Source organism: Eptatretus burgeri, chromosome 7 (assembly GCF_056783735.1).
Source record: "Eptatretus burgeri isolate ZD-2024b chromosome 7, Ebu_testis_v1, whole genome shotgun sequence".
Classification (NCBI taxonomy): Eukaryota; Metazoa; Chordata; class Myxini; order Myxiniformes; family Myxinidae; genus Eptatretus; species Eptatretus burgeri.
In genome coordinates, this window is record NC_140967.1 from 94211669 (window position 1) to 94236093 (window position 24425).

At 44.3% G+C, this 24425-nt stretch overlaps 1 protein-coding gene across 5 annotated transcripts in view; it reads right to left on the reverse strand.

Annotated features, from left to right (window-relative positions):
* Nucleotides 1-4720: 4720 nt before the first annotated feature.
* Nucleotides 4721-24425, reverse strand: part of LOC147023827 (uncharacterized) — a 146788-nt gene continuing 127083 nt past the window's right edge. For 2 of the 5 annotated variants that reach the window (XM_085889671.1, XM_085889669.1), the window contains 5 exons: nt 18200-18267; nt 17847-17953; nt 13893-14033; nt 12093-12166; nt 4721-5849 (listed from right to left, as the gene is read on the reverse strand). In XM_085889671.1, the coding sequence (XP_085745797.1) occupies nt 5442-5849; nt 12093-12166; nt 13893-14033; nt 17847-17953; nt 18200-18267 (798 nt within the window). In that variant the 3' untranslated portion in view covers nt 4721-5441. The remainder of the gene's footprint in view (nt 5850-12092; nt 12167-13892; nt 14034-17846; nt 17954-18199; nt 18268-24425) is intronic. The other 3 variants (XM_085889670.1, XM_085889672.1, XM_085889673.1) reach the window with 3 other exon arrangements.

Genomic DNA, 24425 nt, shown 5'->3' on the forward strand with positions numbered 1-24425 from the left:
ATGTAAATATTACTTTTAATTACATGACGTGTAATTAAATTGAAAAAACCCAACGCTCTGCAACGCGGCGTTGGGTATGGGACATCAATCAAATTATAAATAACGTTTTATTAAAAGCGCTAAATGACAGGCATATATCGAGACGACCCTCTAAAGGCCCGACTTTTAATTCAAACCACTTTGCGATCGTCGGACGCCACATTTTCAAGCGCGGTAAATCAAGATAGACGTCAGAAGAAAATCGCATCATTCATTATACCATGAAAACGATGCAGTTCCCTGATGAATTGTTTATTTTTTGGATTCACGCAAAGATATTAATTAGGCGGTGTATTGGTAGCACCATTTTTTGTGTCATGCTAACTCTCATTACAAAAACGAAAAGGTTGTGTCGTGTATTTATAAAATTAGTACAAAAGATGCGCAGGGTAATTCGACATGATCTCATGTTGGAAGCTCGACGTTTACTGAGACGGTAATAACGGCTCCTTCATTGAACTGTATATGAGACTGTAAAGATCATAAGCGGTACGATTTTGTCGCCACCAAGCGCCATCTTGGTAGGCGCACTCGTCGCAGATATATTTGGACTCGCGGAATAAATTCTTGGGAGGAACTTGAATATTAAATGTTAATTTGCAGTTGAAAGTGAAAGTCGATGTGAACACTTTCTCACAGAAACATAACTCAAGGCGGGGCGCAGTGAATCATGCACTTGGCCGAGCAACATGGCGGCGTGTCCAAAGACAAGCTCAAATGAGCTAAGATCTTCGTCCTCTTAATGATGACGTCATAAAAACGAATATGACGTCATTGTGATGTATCATGTTTGCGATAGATTAACTGTGCTAATGCCCGGCTCGATTCCCGCAAACAAAATTTAAACAGCTTGCCAAGTTTCGGAGATAATGGTTTAGGGTTAGGGTTAGGGTTAGGGGCGATATTATGACGTCAACTTTTTTTCTTGGAAGAATTCCCAAAATCGGAGATGGTTACTGCCTGCGCATGAGCTTTCTGCATATACATGGCAAGTTTCACGAAGATCCGATGAAAACTCTGGGTTGTGAAACAAAAAGTCAAAAAATAAGAATTCACGTCATAAAAATTGATATGATGTCATAGTGATGTATCATATGTGCGGTAATAAGTAATTCAAAAAGCTTGCCGAGTTTCGGAGATAATTTTTTCAGCGATTTCCATTTGCGGAGATATTTTGACGTCATAACTTTTTTTCTCGAAGGAATTTTCAAAATCGGAGATGGTTACTGTCTGCGCGGGGTATTTTTACATATATATGCCAAGTTTCAGGAAGTTTCGATGAAAACAGTAGGCTGTGAAACAAAAAAAGTCCACAAGAACAACAACGTGAGTAAGACTTAGAGATCCTCCACAAGGATCTAAAAATTCTTATATCCGGATCCAGATCCATAACTTCACGAAAATCGAATCATTTTGTCCATGTCATACGCCCAACCTGTCCACCAAGTTTCATCCGAATCCATCCATTTTGACATCTCGTGCTCACAGCCAGACAGACAGACAGACAGGGGTGAAAACAACCTCCGTCCACCTTTAGTGGCAGTAGGCAATTCGTTTGTCGTGCCCGTTTGCATGCTATATGATGTCCTTTAAAACAGTCCATTGCCTGCTTGGAATGATTTGGAAAAAATTTTTGACTGCCAGATAAAAAAAGACATTGTCTCGCTTCTCTCCACGCATGCACAGTTGGGAGAAATTCAGAGACAAAGTACTGCGAAGGCCTAAGTCACATTTGGCACGGCGGCCGTCGGGCCTACATAATCTACGGCCACTAGCAATTATAGGGCGGCCGCAGTATTTCCATGGTCACACAATGTTGCAGTCTCATATGTTTTTATTTTTCGGGGAGCCGCACGGCGTATTGAGAAATTGTGGAGACCGAAAACGTGGGGTTGCCGTACGGTCTTTGATTTGATGTCGCACGGTGACCTTAAGGCGTCCCTGCGGCGGTCATTGAATTTTCAAGGTAGCCTCAAGGTGCCCACAAGGCGACCGCAGGGGGGCTCTAAGGCGAACGTGCGGGCAGACGGACGGTAACGAGTGGGTATATATACGAGTTCTTTTTTTACTGAAATAAAAATATAACAATTTGGAATATACCAGTATATATAACTGAAGATACTATAACTAAAATAAATATTACTGAATATACCAGTTCGGAGTATAGGCAAGCACCTATACTCCGATCTCGAGCAGAAGCGCACGGTGGACACACGGTCGACGCAGACTGCCACGGAAGCCGTACGTAGGACGCACAGCGGGCGTAGGGGAACCGTGCGTCGACCCTGCGTTTCCCGCAGGTAGTCACACAGACCGCAAGGCCACCGTACGTTGAACACAGGGACGCCTTAGGACTACCCGACGGCGACCGTGGAAATAGTGCGGCTGCCGTAATTTTTTGGGGATTGGCAAAATTCATTTTTCATTGATAAGAGCCTACGGCAGCCGCACGAATAACGCAAGCCCACCGTACGCCCTACGGACGGTCGACGTGGAACACATCTACGTCATGGCTACGGCTTGTCGAATTGCTACGGCCAACGTTGAAATGAAAAAAGTTATAACTCCGCGCTATAATTCCACGGCGACCCCTACGGCCTGTAAAAGATAGCCATACGACGTAGGGCCACCCTGAGGCCACCTCAGAAACTCTGCGGCCGACGCACGTTTCTGTCAATTCAGGGGGGTACGGCCGCCGTATCCTCGCCGTAGAGCAAATGTAACTTAGGCTTCAACCACAGGTTCATTTTCTAATTCATGTTGAAAATATATCACATTCAATTGAAACTCGGTTGTTCCTCGATCATAAAAGTGACGTTTGTAGATGGACGGATGGATGGACAGATAGTGAACCGAATTGCTGAACTCCGTTTTTCGCTTCACGTTCGAGGGAAAGGGTAAAAATAAGATAATGTCGGAGGAGGCCATTCGGTTAGCGCACGATGCCTACGCCGCAGCAATACCAGATTACGGGAGCAAGAAGCACCATTTTGTCTGAATCTCAATATTCAACCACCCAGATAGTGTGTGGCAAATTTTATGAGTCAAGATGGTGTAACATTTTACCCAAGTACTGCTAAACAGGATGTTTTTGGAAGTGTAAACAAGGCGATTTGTATTCTATAGTGTTCAGATTAGAAATTTTTTTAAAGGTTGTAGAGAAAAAACAAACCAACCATTTTTCTGAAGTTTACTGCCAGAGCTCAATGCTGTGTGTCTCGGGAAGCTGGAAGGAGTCCTCAAGGAACAAGCCAAGTGAAGCAAGCCGCTGCAGAGATGGGCTCTGTTGGGAGCGTTCCGAGTGAGCTGCAGAGCGAGAGCAAACAAACCGCAGAGCTCTTTCCATGATTACATATTGACTCACACTACCTTTCTCTTTCCCCATTTCTAATCGTTCACTTGGAACACACAAGAGCAATCATCAATTGCCACCCTCAACTCACTCAGAGCTGGGTTGACTCACATTCACGATTTCCTTTACGCATTACTCTCTCTTCTTTCTCTCCCCCCTCCCCTTTTCACGTAAAGACCACTGTAAGCACGCAGGCTTAGGTTGAGTGAGCGAGAGGTCTCCAACGAGCAACGCCTTCTTTTGCCCTCTATCTATCTCTCTTACTTGTCTAATTTCCCAAAGTGAATGCGGCACCTATGTCTGTTGTTTTATGACAAGGTGACTGTCTAAAGGGCTTCAGTGCATTACGGTAAGACTTTCTTTTATGATCCTGCATTGTTTGTAAATACATGCCTTTTATTAACACGACCATTTGTTTCCAACCTGCCCGAGTCTCTTTCCCTATTGGTCAGACTCGCCCACGGTTCCGCTTGGCCGTTCTTGATCCATAGGAGTCGGGTGTCGAGAACACGTTTCCCTATCTGGCGGGATTCATTTGTCGAGAGGGTAATGCGGTAATTGGATACCGTGGATATATCTGCGGCTCGTCCACTTCAGGATCAAAGGTTCGAAAGCGGGTCCAAGTATCCCCTCGTGACCTGACCGGCAAACCCATAACAATATTTTAGACTATTTTTAAAACTTTAAAAGGAATATTACACAGAACTCCATAAAACTCTTCTCAATCTTGTGTTGTGTATCAAAATGAGTCTTTAAATCATTAGTTCCCATCATATGATACCTTTCTGGCTGCTGATTGCATCATTGGTTAGGGGTACAGCTATGCTGCTAATGCAGTGCCCCAATTACCAGTATACTGGTGCTCATTTCCCCGACCTCGGAAGGATGACAGGCTGAGTCAACCCCATGGTGTTAATTCAGTGGAAAACGGGTCTTGAACTCAGGACCCTAGGATCTCAAGTCACCACCCTAACCACTTAGCCAACACCAGGCTACAAATGATTAGTGGGCTGGCAGGATGGCGCAGAAGTACGCACACTCACCTCTGAGGTATCTGGCCTGAGTTTGAATCCTGACCCAGCTATAAACTGTCTTCCCGCTGTTTCATAGGCATGGTGACTCATTAATGTTCGTGACGTCCATCAGACAGACGTTAAACTGGGCTTACCATCTGTTGGTGGACATTAAAGATCCGACGGTTTCCTTCGTGAAGAGTAGGTGAGCTGTCACCTGCACCATGAACAAATTACAAATTCTTTCCCCGACTTCCAGTGTCGGAGTAGCGAACCATCCGGGATAGTAACCCCAGCCAAAAAAATAATAATGCCATCACAAGAGAATGTATTTTATTTTGATATGCATACACTTCCACTACCCCCCATCCCACATCCAACTCCATCACCAATTCCAGAAACAACGATCGAAATACAAATCAACATGAAACAATCAAAACGACTTGCACTGGACAGCTAACTTTGAGGCATATTACGGTGGATACACTGTAGAGGTCTTCATCTTGATCCCTCATGACGTCTAACACTCGGGACATGACAATCATGATCAACACGAGAACATATAATGAAAACAAATAAAACATCCGACTCGGTTAAATTATGTCTCGCATCCAGTGAAAGACTGAAGTTCCGTTTAGAGGTTATTTGCACCACGACCCCGAACGAGGTGGCATTTAAATGGAAACTTGTACAAAGCACAAACTTTTCGCTTTATTTACAGTCAATATGAAGCGACAAACAGATAAAATGTATAATATAGCAGGGCACCAGAATATAGTTACAACTAAAGGTGTTTACATTCCACAAGTCAAGTTAGGATGAAAATTACGACTATAATGACACCAAGTATAAATAGTCAAATCTGTACGAACATTGTTAAGGATTGCCCGAGTACTAGCGCTCTTTCTCAGTGGCACTCAAAGCAGCATGGTACGGGTTTAATCTCCGATCGAATAATGAAAATGCCACAGGTTGTCTGTCCTCCAAAAATTGATGCACGAGGATGTCAGAACCAGCAAGACATCCATATTTGTCTATTAATCAGCATCCACTTTCTCAGCATGGTGATCTTGCGATCTACATGACGATTCATGAGAACTGCTCCGTGACCCTGATGGTTCCCTTAGACCTTGCGGCTGGGTAGCAGCAGGTGGAAGGCCAAGAGGCCTCTCAGAGGGAGAAGGTATCCTCTCGACTACTGATCCTACGTGCCCCCAGAACGGCTGTGCTCGGCGGTCATTTTGACTTTCCAATGGGGCGTTGTAAGGTCTGCATGGTGGAGGCTCATGTGGCAGGCAGGGTCGTCTGAACGATGGAACTGTCTGCTGCATGGAGTGGTTGTGAATTCCTCTCAGCCACATGGCTTCACCAAAGTATGGTGCTCTATGCACACTGCCTTCCCTTGGCTTATTTCTCAATCGCATGTCATCGCCAGTAGGTTGACTCTGAAAATGTAAATAAATAAATAAATAAAGGTTTGTGTTTTTATGAGGTACACTGAAAGAATAATGGAAAAGCATGTCATTACTGATGGATGTAAACCAGGAAACTCATCACATCGCATTAAAATGCAAGATGGGTGAGATCAACCAATACACAAGTTTGTAATCATCAATATATGATCCAACTCCATCATTTGCTAAATCACATGAAATGTAGAATTGCGCATGGTAGGTGAAACCTTCCCATGTTAATAGTTTTTGTTTTCATAGTCAAGGCTTTTGAAAGAGCCAGAACACAGAACGGATCAGGATGCAACAGGACAAAAGGAACAGCAGGAGGAGAAGTGGGAAATGTCAACAGCAGGAACGAGGGAGAAAATGGACGGAGGTGGACAAACAAGGGATGCGCAAGTAAGGACGAGGGGCAGTGGAGAACACAATCGGTGGACAAGATCGATACAGAAGCAAAATTTGGGGGGGGAGGGGAGGGGGGGTTAACGGGTGTAGAAAAGATCATGGTTTTGGATGGGAGATGATTTGAGATGGTGGTGAACAGTTGTCTTGAAGACATGTAGGGAAGAAAGTGATTGAAGAGAGTGTGGAAGTTGGTTCCACAGGCGGAAAAAAAAATAGGAACAAACGAGTGGAGGTGAGAAGTGATCCTGGATTTTGGCAGTTTCACCAGAAGAGGGTTGCTTGTGGACCGCACACCCTGTGGATACCGAGGGGGACAAATCACACGGAGAGGACAGAGGGTGCAAGACCAAAAGGGTGGAAGAAGACAGAGACCACTGACTTGTTGGCAGTGGCAAAGTGAAAGGCCCAGAGACTCAACTTTGTCGTGGGAGATCCCGATGACCTTGAAATTCCCATCTCTCGTTTTGTCAGTTCTGCAATTTTGGTCTTGAATGACAACACTAACGAAGCAAGAACCTCTCCCCATCCACCCCCAACACGAAGTCTATACAGCATGACACACAAGGGAATTATGCGATTGGTTACAGCACCACCACATTCAAAAATATTATATGTGGGAAATTTCCATCCACAGAGGATGATTAGTCAGCGCTGAGGGCAGTGTTTTCTCATATGGTTGTAAAAGATCGATTGTTGACGTGCAGACTCTGCCACAATGTTTACAAATGTGCTGCTCTGTCACATTATTTGGGTTATTTCTCACAGTTTCCTTGGCTATCTTATCCTCAATGAACTTCTGGTTTGCCACTGAAGTACCTTGCTGTTTGTTGAGCAAAACTGTACTGATAGCATTTACCTTACTGTTGGGCAGACGTCCACTGATGGACATTACCTTGCTGTCGGGAAAAAACTCCACTGATTCAAATTTTGTTGCTGTGGGGCAGACAACCACTGATGGAAATTGTCAGCTACTTCCAAATCGATGGATCTGTCCAAAGTGCCAAATATCACTTTTCAGCACATCCTTGAATCTCAATTTAGGACACTTTCCTCGACATGGAGTATCAAAAGCTCACCAGAGAAAATTTCCCTGAGAATGCACCCATCTTCCAAGCAATGGACATGTCCTGCTGTGAGGAGTATGGAAGGTATTTTATGATCCCATCTAATACTCAGGATGTAACAAAAGCAACGCAGCTGGAAAGTTAAGATGTTTTTCATGACAAGGGTAAGTCAACGAAGGCTCACTGACAAACCGAAATGTGCCAAGAACACTTGTGTCAAACACACAAACTTGTATTCTCATTGTAAGCTTTTTCTCCTTGTCTCACACCCTGTCATTCAGCTCACCAAACATGGTAGCGGCTTTCCCGATGTGAACATTGATATCAGCATCCTGGTCTGCAGAATCGGTAATGGGAGAGTGGTAATGCAAGGAGCCACCCGGCAATCAATGGTCATGCAAGGAGTCACCCGGTTGTCATGTGCCTTAATGAGTGTCCAATTAAAAAAACGAACAAAGAAGCAATTTCTACCAAAACCTGATTCTCAAATCGAGTTTGCAAACTTCAAGGACACCACTGCTGCAAACTCATAAAAGCAATCATTAAATCGATTGTCTTTAACAGCATTTCATTAAAGCAGCACTTCAGAGCAACACATGCATTTTGGATAAAAACACCAATAACTAGAAGGGCACTCAAGCGCATACCTCCGTCACACAATGCCTGATCCAGGAGAGCATATTGGGGCCAATATATTTTTTTGAAATACCATGCTAAATATCGGTTTAGTCCTATATCTCAATGGTGAAAAATCACTTTAAAAGTTATCGGATCTGGATCTTCACCAAAATTGAATCAATTCTTCCTTGTCACACACCTAACCTGTCCAACAAGTTTTGTATGAATTCATCCACAACATTTTGACATAGTGCGCTATATATCGTTTTTGGCCCTATCTCTCAATGGTGAAGAATCACTGAAAAAAATTCCAGTCGCCAGATCTGGATCTTCAACATCTAAACAGTTTGCCCTTGTCACACACCCAACCTACCCACTAAATTTCATCTGAATCCATCCCCAACTTTTTGAGATATCCTGCACACCGACAAAGAAACAACCAAGAAAATTGTCGTGCATAGCACGATATTTGCAAATTCCATAAAACAAATTTGATCTCAGAAATAAATGGTGGTTGAATTCAATGAGCAAATATGAAACTCCTCTTCAAATCCCAAGTCAATTGGATTAAAATTGACAATTTTAGAAATTCGGCCTACGTTGACCTTTTGGCTGATGTTGACCTCAAAAGTAATAGTTGGTTGAATTCAGTAAGCTGATATGAAAATCCTGCTAAAGTTTCTCGTCATTCAGATGTAAGTTGAGGATTTTAGAAATCTGACAAATTTGTTGACCTTTTGTCAAAAGATCAACATCGGCCTTTTGACCTCAAAAACAATAGGCTTCTTGCTTATAACAAACTCTACTATGTGGTGAAGTTTCGTGAAGATCGGTTATAAAATGTGGCCTGTAGGTGATAAACATTAAAAAGACAACCAAACAGAACAAGAAAAACACGTCGTGCAGAGCACGATACTAGCAAAATCCACCCTCCCCCCAATCCAAAGGTTGCCATGGATACATCAAATTGTCCATTTCATGAAGAAGATTAAAGTTGAGAATCTTAATCAAAGTTCAGGTCAATCGGATGAAAATCGATTATTTTTCAGACTTAAATTGATGATTTTAGAAGTTTGACCTTGAGTTGATCTTTGACCTTTTGACCTCAAAAATAGTTGGATTCCAAATTCAGCGATGCACTATGCAATTGCTGCTTAATTTTCAGGTTAATCAGACGAAAATTGACGATTTTTCAGAGGAAATTTGATTTTAGAAGTTTGACCTTTAGTTCATCTTTTGACCTCAAAAATCGTTTCTTTCCCAATTCAGTGATGGACTATACAAATCCTGTTCAACTTTCAAATTAATATAGGATGTAAATTGACAATTTTTCAGTTGACAATTGATTTTGGAAGTTTGACCTTGAGTTGATCTTTGACCTTCTGATCTCAAAAATAGTTGGTTTCCCCAATTCAGTAATGCACTACGAAATTGGTTTCATTTTCAAGTCAATCGGATGAAAATTGACGATTTTTTCAGATAAAAATTGATTTTAGAAGTTTGACCTATTGACCTCAAAAATACTTGGTTTCCCAATCCAGTGACACAATATGTAAATTTTATTCAAATTTCAAGTCAATTGGATGAAAATTGACAATTTTAGCCAATGTTGACCTTTTCGCATAAATTGACCTCAAAAATAATAGGTGGTTGAATTCAGTGACCTGATATTTAAATGCTTTTCAAATCTGGTCAATTGGATGAAAATTGAGGATTTTAGAAATTTGAGAAAGTTGTTGACCTTTGGTTTGTGATGAGCTTTTGACCTTTTGACCTCAAAAAATAGGATTTTGTCGGACCTCTAACTCCACCATTTGGTGAAGTTTCATGAAGACCGGTTTAAAATTGTGACATATAGGCGATTAAAAGTGAACAGACAGACAAACGGAAGCGATCAATATACTTGTCAAAATATTTTTTTGTTTGCCAACGAACAAACACAGACAGATGGGTGAAAGCATAACCTTTCACCTTCAGTGGTGGAGGTAATAATTAAGGAGAAAGAAATGACAACTGTAAAAACTGTCAGCAGCTTGAAAATATTTCTTAAAACTGCTGCTGCTACAACATAAGTAGCAAAACTGTGATGAAGAGGGTGTTCAAAAAAGAATGGACAAAAACTAAAAACAGGAGAGAACAAAGGACAATGTGGAAATGAGAGATCTGCTGTAGGTATAAAACCTATGGCATACAGTAAGGAAATGTCTGACAATCGGAGAAGAGTTGGGAAAAGGAAGATGCACACTGGATTTTCTCCACCTGCAGCTGAAGGAATACAGACTTTCACAAAGACCATGGACCACAATCAAAATAGGGCAGTGATCAATGGTCACATGGATTTTCACAATTCACATTTACACCAGTCCTGGACACTGCTGTTCCTGCCTTAATGAGCATCAGTAGGATAAAATGATCAACTATAACAGCACTTGGTAGAGTACATACCTGCACCAGGCTGAACAGTTTACGTTTTGTATTCCAGGTCTGCATCCAGACCTGAAGCAAAATCTAATCGGTTTGTTCTCGTCACCCACCCAACCCATCCACCAAGTTGTCATCATCCATCCATAACTTTTTGAGATGTCGTGCTATGTATCGTTTTTGGCCCTTTCTCTCAATGGTGAAGAATCACTTCAAAAATTAAAAAATATTCTCGGTTCCAAATCCGGATCTTGACCAAAATTTAACCAACTCGTCCTTATCACATGCCCAACCTGTCCGCCAAATATCGTTTGAATCTGTCCATAACTTTTTGAGATACCATGCTCACAGACAGACAGACAGACATGAAAACATAACCTCCATCCACCTTAGGTGGTGGAGGTAATATAACAATTAGAGCCCATATTCAGCTTTTTGAAAAAACATCGGTATCGGCATTTATGCCACTGATGTGGCCCGTTGTTTTATACCAGGCCGTTGGGTGTGTAAGCACCACCCTCCCCCACCGACCGACCCCCCCCCCCCAAATTACAAAAGTACACATGTTTAGAAGCATTGATTGATTCTTTTTTTAGTCAAGTGAATCTGTAAGAAAAAAAACCCCAAATTTTGGCCTTCCTTAATTACGTCTGACTCACTTGTATTAAAACCTGCACAATCTACGTGATTATTCATCTTGTTATAAACTGATGTCTCCTTCTATCCTTGGTTACTGCGTTTCACTGAAGGCTTAATGTAAAAGCCAATCCCATTCAAGTTTTTTATGCTGCAGGCATGCATGATAATCTCACGATACCAGTGTAGAGCGCATGGGAAATGAATCATTCACGACGCATGTTACCTGCATGCACGTCATGTGAAAAGTTCTTGATGTGTGGATTTTTAATTTGGTTGCCCATTCATAGTACAATTCAAGTTAGATGTTCTCCAATATTGAAAGTTCAATAAAATAGAAGTTTTTCAAATCGATTTGAAAATTTTGTATTTTTTGACAAAATAATCGCTTGATATATCGGCAATCGGCGGACTAGGACCCTCCAAAATCGGTATCGGACCCAACAATCTGGCATCGGTCGGGCTCAATTAACAATATGAAACCTTCTGGTGGAGGGGGCAGGGCAAGGGAAATTCCCCTGACTAAAATCAAAAGGATGTCATGAATGTACATCATTGACGTTAGCACAACAATTGAAATAAACCACTTGTAATGAGGATTACATTGAGATCAGGGTAAAACCTCAAGGAGGCCAAACCGAACCATTGATGCAGGAAGAGATGGCCACAAAGCATGACCATGGACCACTAACGACCCAGAGATCTTTCCAATGGTAATGATTACCAAGAAAACAAATAACATTTCTTGAAGAATAGCGAGCGGTACTCATCTGCCTCATGACGGTGAGAACGTCCAAATGCCGTATCTATGACCGCACAAATCAGCTGCAATGGTTAAAATTAAGCCACAGAAGAGGCCCAAAAGCAGTTGGTGATGGCCACAAGCAGTCAAAAGTGGAACACTGATGTTCGACACCTTGAACCGTTTTACACAAACATCATTTACCCATCCACAGTTCATTATGATTATACAGACAGGAATGTTTGTTGTTTTCATTCAAATGATGCACTGACATGATATAACAAATACACCACAATGTAACATTTGTCAAATGTTGATTACACATTCTAGTAATGTCTGAAAACTTACCACAACGCCATCTACCATGTGCACCACTTGACTTGGGTAAACTGCGGCCTCCAATCCAAGGGAAGGGTGACCGCCTTGCCAAAAATAGGTATACAATTACCTTAAGCAAATGAACTTCAGTGTACGTATTCAAGCATAATTACACCAATGAGGCTCCACAGGTAAAAGCAGGCATGTCAAAATTTTGATCAGCACAAACCAGCCATAAACTTGTTCATCTGACGAGTCACACAACAACACAACTAATCAGTTCACCGCACAGAGGTCCTGGGAATAATGACCTTTTTCTGAACCCCCCACCACACCTCCTAATACAAACAGTTCACCTCACCAATTGCAAGAGGGATGGGAAAGGCTACTATAATTGGTCTGTTGGTCAGTGCGCGAGTCCACATGCATTCTCAGAGATAACGTAATCAAAATACCCCAACGACAACACAGTTAAAAGCTATTTCATTATCTTTTCATTAATGAAGTTGGACCAAATTTGACAAACTTAAACAACATGTGAAGAATGCATGGCTTCTTTGCAGCATCTGTGGAGTGCTGCTCGAAGCAGTAGCCCGAGTTGCGCTGCAATGCCCACGGGCTCGACTAGCATGTCTAGGCAAGACCCAACAAAGTTATCCAATTTCACCAAAACATTTTAATGTCTAATTTAACCACAAGTTGATTTTATAACTTGTTTATGGATGGATCTCCAAGTTAGCCTGGCTGTGTTTTAGTGAGTGAGTAGTTCTGCACTGGTTCTCAGATCTACCGCAATCTATGACGTTGGAGGGGCTCTGCATTGTTAAATGCTCTGTTATGACCCCACGCACATGAAGCAAAAAGCAGAATTAAGCAATTGGTTCATATCCGTCTGTCTGCTTGTCTTATCAGTTTATGATCGAGGAACAACTTATTTCAATCAAATATTACATTTTGTACGTGAATCGCAACATGATTAGGAAGACAAGTCTTTTCTTTTACCATACTTTGGCTCTGAATTTGGCCCGATCGCACATACGCAGAGAAGAGAGATAATTGTTTTGCTCTATCTGCCAGTCAAACAACATTGAAAATTATTCCAAACAGGAAACTTACCGTTTTTAAGGACGTCATAAAGGACACAAACAACAGGAACAAATAGCTAATGTAATGTGTTAGATAGGGTGATGTAATAGACAGTGTGGAAAATGGTGGTAAAACATGGAATCAGCTTATTTATACGACTTTTACGATCTTTATTTCATTTAAATGTAATTACATACTTAAGCACTAGAACACAAATTGCCTGTCTTAATAATCGCAATAACCTCCATCGAATGTGCCGATAAATTGACAGTTTGGAAAACGTAATATCACGTCGACAATATTTTTTTTCAATATCTTATCAAGCCGATAATATTGAGATATCGCCCAGCTCCACGAGCCCCCGATGGCCACATGTGCAGAAGAAACCCAGATATATTTGTATTGCTGCAACTAGTTATGACATCAACGCAGCACAACATTGAGAAACACATGGAAATTTGAAAATAATCTGCTGATCAACAAGCATTTTTGTCCACCAGGAAGAGCAATAATGGCTGATTATATTCCCAGATAGAAATATGGACTGAGAAAAATGGCTTTCACTTGATAAATTTCCCATTTTTTAATTCAAAAATTGAGAAAAAAAAAACATTATGTGCACCTTCTATGATATCAAAGGATAGTTAAGAATGAAACCTGCGTAGAGGTGTTTGGGACCCCCCTTAAAATAATTTGGGAAATACCACGCATGCCCTTTGATCATTCTGAAGCACGCAAACGAACCTCTCCTTTGAGAAACCACAGCACCAGGAAATGTGCTTTGTCTTGGCTCATCTGTGAGACGTGGGGGCGATGGTGGGATGCTGCCTGGAGATGTTGTGAATGAGTTGTTTCGCCAAGGTACACCTGCAAAAAAAGCACCATCTACCCTCAGTTGAAATGTGACATTCCAGATATTACATACACAACGAGAACAGTGCTCAGGTTAGATCAGGTATGGGAACATGCGCCGGAGCAGAATGTCACTGCATCCATTTTCCGCTGGTACTCCAGGGGCCTCCGTCTGGCCATCCCCCAGGTAGATGCCTGGCCCATCCCCATCTCCTTGACATGTTGATCAACCTGCTGCAACCACGAGGAACGTGGGCGGCCCATTGGCCTCCTCCACTCACGAGGCTCCCTCGCTGAGAGAATCTGGTGAGCAGGATCAGCGTCAGGAAAACGAGCCACATATCCATACTGCCACAGCTGATGCTCACGGACTATGCAGGTAACAAATCTCATTTGAGTCTCTCTCAGCAACCACTCATTGGACACAAATTCCAACCAGTGTTAGCCAAGGATTCTCCAAAGAGACCTGGTAACAAAGGAATTAAGTCCCTGTCTCAGATCCTTGGTCAGAGTCCAAGTCTCACATCCATAGAGCAAGACTGGAAGCATCAAAGACCGGAAGACTCAGACTTTCGCCCTCCTGCACAGGAACCAGCAGCGCCACATGATCCAGTGAATCCATGATTTCCCGACCCGACCCAGACGTTTGTTGATCTCTGGCTCACAGCCAGCAGAGACAGGAATATCACTGCCAAGGTAAGTGAATCTCTCTGTGACCTCAACATCCTCACCACAAACGGGTACAGACAAGATAGCAGCACCAATATGTCATTGAAAGCCTGGATCTTTGTTTTGACCCAGGAAACCCGTAATCCCAGTGGCTCCGATAACTCATTCAGCACCTCGAGACCCCCCAAAAGGATATCCAGTCTCCCCAAAGATGACCGCATCATCTGCGAAATCAAGATCAGAGATCTTGACATTCCCAAATGATGCACCGCAGCTTGATCTCTCTGACATCCTCCCCAGAATCCAGTCCAGACAAGTGCTGAAAAGTGTGGGTGCCAGTACACACTACACACCCCTGAAAAACTCCAGTAACAACTGGAAATACATCAAAGATGGTACCACCACACCTCACAGAATTTTCAGTACCAGAGTATAGTTCAGATATCATATTGATCAGTTTTGGTGGCACCCCACAAAGACCCAGAATCCCCCAGAGGGGCATCCCGATTCACTGAATCAAATGCTTTACAGAGATCAACATAGGCTGCAAGCAGTCCCTGCCGAAACTCTTGTCTGCGTTCGGTGAGAATCCGAAGAGCAAGGATACAGTCAATCGTTGACCTCTTTGGTGTGAAGCCTGACTGCTCTGGACGCTGGTGCTCAAGCAGATAATGGCGAACCCCATCAATAATTATCCGAGCAAAGACCTTTCCCGGCACTGAGAGCAGTAGTTGTTGCAGTCTTGGCGATCACCCTTCCCTTTCCAGAGAGGGACAACAAGGCCCCTCTTCCAGTCATTTGGGAGGATGCCTGTGTTCCATGCAGAGCACAGAACTGCATGCAAAGAAATGAGTACAGCATTTCCACCAGCCTTAAGAAGTTCAGCATGGATGCCACATATCCCAGGAGCTTTACCCCATTTCAACCGGTTCACCGAATTCTGTGTTTCCACAAATGAAGATGGACCACAGTTGATTAGAGGGTCAGCAATAGGGATAGTAACACCCTGTCCAACTCGACAGCTGGTGAATCAGCCTGGTACAGCCGCTCAAAGTAACCAGCCCAGCGGGCCTTCACTTCGGACTCTTCTGTCAAGAGCCCACCACCCTCTGCTCTAAATGCAGTACACCGAGGGACAGGCTTGGAGGAACACAATGCACGAATTTCCCTGTAAGCAGGATGAGAATTACTTGGCCACAGGTGATGCTCTACCCCCTCACAGATTGCTCGCACATATGCCTCCTTGTCCACCCTTAGTGCATGTACAGTTTTATGCCTAAGCTCCCTGAACAGCTCAGCTCTGCCACTCTGATCAATGATATCCATTGCCCCTTGAAAGACAAAATTCTTCTTTGCCCTACGGTGATTTCCAAGACATCCACCAGCAACATCAAGGACGGTGGTCTTGAAGGCACTCCACAACTCTTTAGGATCCCCCTCCAAAGTATGCAGACCCCCCCAAATCTCCACTCAGCCTGTTCGAAAACTCAACTACCCTGTCATCCTTGACCTTGCAACATCCAGCCGAGGCTGGGATGGCACCATTCTCCTGGATTTAAGCTGCAACTTCAGAGTTGCCACAGCAAGCCTGTGATCAGTATTGAGGAACTGAGCACTCCGGTAGACCCTGCAGTTCTGGATCATCTTCCAGCGACCATCAATGAGCACATGGTCAATCTCCTTTGCCACACCACCAGCATTGGATACCAAGTCCAGCGATAAGCCCGTAGGAGCTGAAACCATGAACCAGCTACCCTTAGTCCATGACTTCTTGAAAAGTCAAGGAACTTACTGTTATTCTGGTTCACAGTTCCAGACACATGGGGAACAACACGTGTCTCGCAACCATCCCTATCAGTTCCAGTTGATGCATTGAAATCCCTCAAGACGAGAAGAGTGTCTCGCCTGGGGGCACTGATCAACGACAGACTCGAGCGTGGCATAGAATGCGTCCTTCACGGTGAGATCACTCGCCTCAGTCGGAGCATACACAGAGACCAGGAAAATGACACCCAAGGAGTGAAAAATCCTTCATCTCATAATACGCTCGTTGACCAGTGTTACCTCAATTATCATTGGACAGCTTGTTGGACACAGCTACAGCAACTCCTTGGGCATGGTAACCATCACAGCTACCAGACCAATAGTAGGTGTAACCACCCGCCATGATCGCGCCACAATCCGGTCTCCGAACGTCAGAGAGTGCTGCAATACCGATGTCCAAACGCTTGAGCTCAGATGATAACAGAGACAGGTGATCATCCTCTCTTAGGGAAAGGACATTCCAGGCACCCACACGAAGGGACCGCCTCAGGTAAACCCAAGGAACCCGCCGTCTGGTGGACACCTCAGCACCACACCAACCACAAATCTGACCCGGGAAGGTTACCCCGTGGTTTTTCTCATATCATCAAAGATTCAAAGATTGGGGATCCCGAAGGCTTTACTACAATCCTATCATCCGGTGAGTTGCCCTGCGAAGGCCAGCTGCACAGGAGGTACTCCCACGGAGTGGGTTTTACAGCGCTCTGTGGAGCTGATACCTGCGTCAGGCTGAACAGTTTACGCTTTGTATTCCAATGATAGGACGGATATGCAACCAGAGTGTATCCAAATTCTAATCAGCTTGTTATTGTCACCTATCCAACTCATGCACCAAATTTCAGCCAAATCCACCCATAACTGTTTGGTATATTGTTCAAATATATCGTTTTTTGGCCCTCTCAGTGGTGAAGAATCACTTTAAAAAAATTATAGTGTCTGGATCTGGATCCAGAGCTTCACCAAAATCGAATCAAAAAAAAAAAAAAGGAAACTAAATAGCGAGTGTGCGAATCAAGGAAATCTGTGAGCCAAATATCAAGTTGCACTTGGAGGCTACAGATGGAAAGCTTTGCAAACAGAGCAGGTTTATAGAAAATGAGTGTCAAATGCCCATGATGTGTCCAAAGACATAGCCTTTGCCTCATTTCCAATTTGGGGCCTCCATCCATTACTAAGAGAAAAGCAGGAGTAAAGCCATAGCTGAGCGACTGGGAAGGAGTCCAAACTGATACAAGATCAGACTCCATTTTGTATCGGATTAATCAAACGATATTCCATGAATGAAATGTCTAGATGTACTGCACTACATAACCCAGTGTCTTTTTAAGTGACCGTGGATTGTGATGTGGATACCTCCTCGCGGCGGGACATAAGGAACTGGGGCGCCTGGTGGGACATGAGGTACTGGAAGAAAATCGTTGCTCTGAACCAGCGCCAGTTTCAGGTCAAGCTCAGCCAACCTGCAAGGTGTGTCAGCAACTGTTCAAATTGTACTACAATCACAACTAGTTATGAAAATTTTTTTGCAAATTAAGCTTGCAGGTTATTTATTCTTCAACTAATTATCAAAAAGTGTTTTTAACATTTCACTTTCTAAAGCAGTGACAAAGTGCAGAATTTCATCAATCATATGCAAGAGAAATTAAATTTAAAAAAAAGAAGTAATGAGAGAACCTGAAAAACATCAGTTCATGTGCAGATTTTACCTTTCCCTGAGATTGACAATGTCTCTTCTGGCCTTCAACAGATCCCTTTCAGATGTTCGAGCACTTAGCTGGAGATAAAGAAAAGCATAAAAAAAATTGGGGCAGTTTGAGAACAAAAGTAGAGAATGAAAAAAAAAAATAAAAAAACATATTAGAGAATTGCAGTACGGTATGTACTGTATATGTGTATATACAAGGTCCGGAAAGTCAAAAGTCCGGAAAAATTGGAAAGTTTGTTTGTTTTATTCCCATCCTTCCGATGTTTGGGTTTCCAGACTTTTTACTTGCCCTGTGTGTACCATATTGTTGCGAATTCTGGCAAGGCAGTCCATGCAATATACAAGCAACAAATAGATTGCAAAAGCAATACGACCGACTATAATTATTATGTTCAAGCACTTACACAGTTTCTACTTGGCAGGACACGGAGCCACAGCATGCATACAAAAACAAAGACCTCCCTCACAGGCAAGGGGGTAGACGGGGTCCGTAGACCTTTATGGTCGTGGGCCGTGGATGACCAAAAAGGCCTACGAGACCGAAGGGTCTTACCCGTACCCTCGTGGTGCGACGGCGGGCTGGTCGTGACGTCTCGTCCCCACGGCAACTAGCGTAGCCGCGCCTGATATCGGGCCTTGCAACGGTGGGCAGGTCGTGACGCCTTCTCCCCACGGCCACTAGGACAGCCGCGCCTGATCTCGGGCCTTGCAATGGTGGGCAGGTCGTGACGCCTTCTCCCCACGGCCACAAGGACAGCCGCGCCTGATCTCGGGCCTTGCAATGGTGGGCAGGTCGTGACGCCTTCTGCCCACGACCACTAGGACAAGACTTCCACCCGACTGCCCCAAGTCTGTCTACGACGAAGACTTGGACCACGACAGACTTGGACCAAGACCACGACGACCAAGACTTCCACACGACTGCCCCAAGTCTCTGCTATCCGCACTCTCTTTCAGGCGCTCCTCTTTCCCTTTTATTTCTCCTGCGCCCGCCCCGCCCTTCGCGACGCGTGGGTGGTGGGAGGAACATTCCAGAGAAATTGGGGCGGGAGTTGGTTTCCAACCGTCAAACTTGTTTACCGGAGGAGAAATTGGGGTGGGGCTGGTTTCCAACCGTCAAACTTGTTTACCGGAGGAGAAATTGGGGTGGGGCTGGTTACCAACCATCAAACTTGTTTACCGGAGGAGAAATTGGGGTGGGGTTTCGTTGCTCCTTTAGTGGCGTTGTGTGGATGGCGTGGCTGTTGAGATGGCGTGGTTGTTGAGATGGCGTGGTTGTTGAGATGCCGTGGTTGTTCGAAAATAACGACAGGTAAAGAAAAATGGCTAACGCAAAGCGTCGCAGCCCGGATGAATCACACATATTCCCTCTCAACAACGGGTGTGGACTAACTACACATGAACTTATCGATATATCTAACCTGAGGACCTTTCTGGTGTATTGCAAATTTCCACAGCCATAACAATATTTTCAGGTATATAATCCACAAATTTTTATGCTGCAAAAAAGGTAAAAGTTGGGGTTAAAAATTGGGAAAAAAAAAATCAGTCTTAAAAACGATCAATGTTGAATTTCAATTATATTCCAAATGAACACATCAGAACTGCTGTTAAGCTAAATTTCACCATTTAAATTTTGAAAATCAGTTCAGGTTAAGAGTTTGTACAGAGTTTTGTTAATCGTGTGCGGAAATTAAATTCAGGGTGTTTCAAAAAGAGTGATGCAGCTTTAAATGTTTATTTACAAAGAAACAGAAACCTCAGTAACGTGAACCAAACATTTCTTGAAAGTTCATGGCATGGTATTTTCTATCACTGATTGCTCTTGCAGGTAAGTCAGTGCAAGAATTAGTGAGAGCCCAAGGTCTGAAATTGGCATTTATCTGAAATAATTTATCTGAAAGGTCTGAAATTGGAAATTGAAATTGGCACATTGACATTCTCGATGTGTGCCCCTCATTCTCGATGCGTTCAGACAGGTATTTATCCTGACTGCAATGCTCTGTACAACTTTCCTATAGGTTTCATGTGGCACTGACTGGAACTAGTCTGACACCTCCTGCTTCAGATCATCCACTGTGGCAGAGTGGTTGGTGTAGACAGAGCCCTTGACAGCCCCCCCAAAACCAGTAGTCCAGAGGATTCAAGTCTGGGTTATGGGGAGCCCAGTCACGAGTGGTACCCAGGGCAACGAGGCAGTTTCTGAAGAGCTGCCGCAGGAAAGTGATAGTGTCACCAGCTGTATGCGGGGGTGCACCATCCTGTGTAAACCAGGCCATGCTGAGCTGGTTTGGGGTGACCTTTTGGGCTCGATCATTATGACACTTCTAGAGCTCGGTAGCACTCACCGTTGATCGTCACCATCCCGCTGTTGTCATTCTCAAACCAGTAAGGCCCAAGCGCTCCCCATCTAGCATTGAAGGCGCAGAAGCATGTGACCTTAGACCCTTTCAAGTACCTCTCAGTGATTTCATCAGGTGGTTCTGCTCCCCAGAAAATGTTGTTGTGGTTGTTGATGGCACCATTCAAGTGGAAATGGGCTTAATCACTGAACCAGATCAGGTTGATCCAATTTGGGTCCGCTCCATCCTGTCACTGAGCCAATTGCACAAATGAAGTATCCTTCACATGTCATCTTGAATCAGTTTATGTCCAGCAGAGATGATATATGGGAAAAGCTTAAGTTCCTTCGTGAGGACTGATGTTGGTTTGATGCCGAGCTCCCGGGAATGTCGGCGGTGGGACTTCTTGGGACTGTCCACTGCAGAATCCTGCACGGCGTCAATGTTGGCTTGACTCTTGGTTACTGATGCTGGCCTGCCACTTTTGCCCTTGCTCTGGTTGTGCACTGCACCCTTGTGCTCAAATTGCTTCACAATACTTTGAATGGCACAATTTGTGGGTCCATCACGTGTTCTGAGGTCGTATTCCCGGCAGAACCTCCGGCGGGCAGCTACATACGATTGTCTCATACCACAGAGCCACCACTTTTGTCTTCCACTTCACTGTCAATGGCATAGTTGAGCTACGGAGCTAGAAATCCCAGGGAACAAATACCACGATAACACCACCAAACCCTGAAAAGAAAAACGGTATCGGTCAAAAAAAACAAAGAAATGGCAGAAAGTCAAAGTTGTATCAATCTTTTTGAAACACCCTGTAAATAATAAAAAAGCAGAGGCACCCAGAGTTTAGGTGCGTAGTGTATATAGAGCCTTGCGGCTCTGAAAACACCATTAAACACAAAAGAAACAGAACACCTGGCCTCACATCAAAAGGAGAATTATTCACAATAGCTTAAGTTTTATTTAAGCGAAGACACTTGCAGATCGAGTGTATCAGTATAATAACTTTATTAACACTACAAATGTGGCAAACAAGAAAAACAACAGCGAGAGCGTCCTTCACATGAAGCCGTGCACCAAACCTCTCGTAACTCACTCTCAGCTACACCCCTTTTTGTCTCACCTCTGTTAGAGGGAAAACACACTGGTTACGTTCGACGAGCGAATGGATGCTATCCAGTCTCTGGAGGGAAAGAACCGCTACACGTCTAATAATAGAGCACCCACTTCAAATAAGCTTGCACGCAATGTGACGATCAATACTACTGGTCAAATTTTTAGGGCCACAAAACCACAAGAAGTATGTATGATACTGGTTTTAATCCCTTTTCTTCCTTTTTCTAGTAACAAAAAAAAAGTCCCCTTTATATTATTTAAAAAATTAAGAAAGAATAATAAAAATTTCTTGGTATCTTCTCCTCTCTCTTCACCTTCTTTAAAATGAGAATAAGATTGTTAGACGAAATAAGCGGGCATGGCAGAAAGCATGTTGATACCTCCGTCACTTTGTTCTGCACAAAGTTAATGTACAAGCATATTTAGATCTAGATCAGAAAATAAAATGATCAATATATTCATTTATTTAGAGGGTGAAAAATAGGGGTGCGGTTAATACACGGCAGCAGTTTATACACCGGAAAATACGGAATGTATATGCGCATCGAGTGAGTCAAAAGATTCATTCTGCGACATATAAATTGTTGCGGGCCGGGGACCGGTGGTGAGAACGACCACTAGGTGGGGGAGGTTACCTCGTCTCCACCAGACTCCCCGGAATTGTAGGCCGTCGCTCTCGGATAACTCCGAAAGCCGGCGGGTCGCTGAACCGACCGTGGACGCCAATATCTCAACCGCGTAGCGTAGGGTCTTTTTGTCTAGAACCTATTTACCTAAATAACGATGCGATTTCGACTACCGGGGAAACCACGCCCTCGGCATGTCTTGCTCGAACCGGGTCACTCTAACGACTGCGATAGAGTTCCAACTACCGACTACCAACTCCGGTTCGGGTGCAGTTGAGCGGAACTGCCAAAGCCGTGCCGGCTAGGATGAACCGATTATCGGGTATAAAAACACGGCTAACACTCAGATCCGAACCATGCTGGACCAATGAAGGAAAAGACGAAAATGAACTGGGAACATTTTTAATAATAATTTATTTACAATAAATAAGACACAGAGCAAACTTACGTGGGAATAAACAGGCAATAATTTACAATGTTCAAAAACACTTCTGAGGTAATCTTAAAAGAATCTGTGGCTCAGGACAACACCGTTCAGGGAGATCTTTCCCTGCAACCGACAACGCAGCAGCTTATGGAGGTAACGAGACATAATGGAAATGAGGAGTGATATGCAAAACTTCCGAAAACGCATGGAAAAACGCATGGATTGGAATGCGCAAGCAATGAAGGCCGAAATGCAAAACGTGGTCCGGAATTATTCAAATGAGGTCAGTACTGCACGTGGGGAAATGACCGAGTCGAGGGGAAGTGTGGAGGCTGTTTGGACCGCGATGGAGAACAGCAAGGTCGAGGTGACGAGTGACGCCACGATAGTCGCGAGTGAGACCTGTAAGCTCGGACAGGTAGAGACGAAGAGCCAGGAATTGGGCAACAGAATAAAAGAAACGCAGGAATTAAAATATGTGACAGAGATGCAGATATCAAAAGAGGGGGACGAATTGCACGAAACTAAAGAGGAACACACACAAGTAGAACTGGTAGGGGACATTGGGGTTGAGCTTGGGGAATGTTTTAAGACCCAATGCAAGGGTCAGATTAACCTCCCACAGGAACGAGGGGAGACGGTATGCTCCGTCGAGGCAGACCGAGACGAGGTGAGTCCGGAAAGACCGTACGAAGTGGAGCCGTTGCATGACACGAAAGGGTACATGCCGAGCTTGGGGGGTATAGAAACCCCGGGATCTTTTGGGCTAACACAAGCCCCCAATGTGAATGTCCCAGAGTGTGTATTAAAATGTGTGAGTGGTGCAAATGACATGGCATGTGTGAGTGCATGTGAGGAGATGGAACACGGACTGACCTAGAGGGGAGACGTGGGTCGTGTAACGGACGGAGTTATTTTGGAAACCGCGCCGGCTCCACGGGACGCTGCGTGCGAGGTCCGTTCCGTGTTTTGCGAATGGCCCAGGCTCATACGACTCCGTGATCGGGAGCTGGCGTCGAAACGCTCCGCATTTGGTATGAAAAGACCACGTGGACGGCTAAAATGTCCGCGATTGTGTAAATTTGGAAAGCACGTGGCCCCATGTGAGCCCGTGTACAGAGGCCCACGTGCTGCTCGACGCGAGTACTGTTCGCGGGATGCACGGAGCGAGTCTCGGGGATGACACAGCCGGTTCCGTCTGCATGGCAAGCTTCGCAGAGCGGTTCGTGTGCGAGTGACATCACCGGGGATCACGCAGCACGAAGGCCGGGTGAGTAGCACACGGTGGTTTACATGGTGGGTAGCTCGAAAGCGTGCACTTGGTGCGATTTACGGGGCGACGTCAAGTCCTCATGCATCGGCCAACAGAAGGGGACGAGCGAGTTGCAAACCGCCGCCCTGGAGATGCAAGGCCTACCGAGCCTTTGCATGAGTACCCGATCCCTGGCCAGGATGTAGCGAACATCCTCGTCGTGGGGCAAAGGAGCACTAGTTAGTGGATGGGTTTAGCGTTAAATAGACCGGCCTCATAGGGTATGAGCAGTCCTCCATGGGGCCTGGTGGGATCAGTTAGAGGGAATTTAGGGGCCTACCCACCCACTGTCCACAAGCACTCTGACTTGCCAAGGCAGGGTCTTGCAGCCGTTCCTTGCCGCTTCCACCAACGTTCCTTCCACAAACGTTGCAACTCTTGCACGACGGCCTGTGCAACAT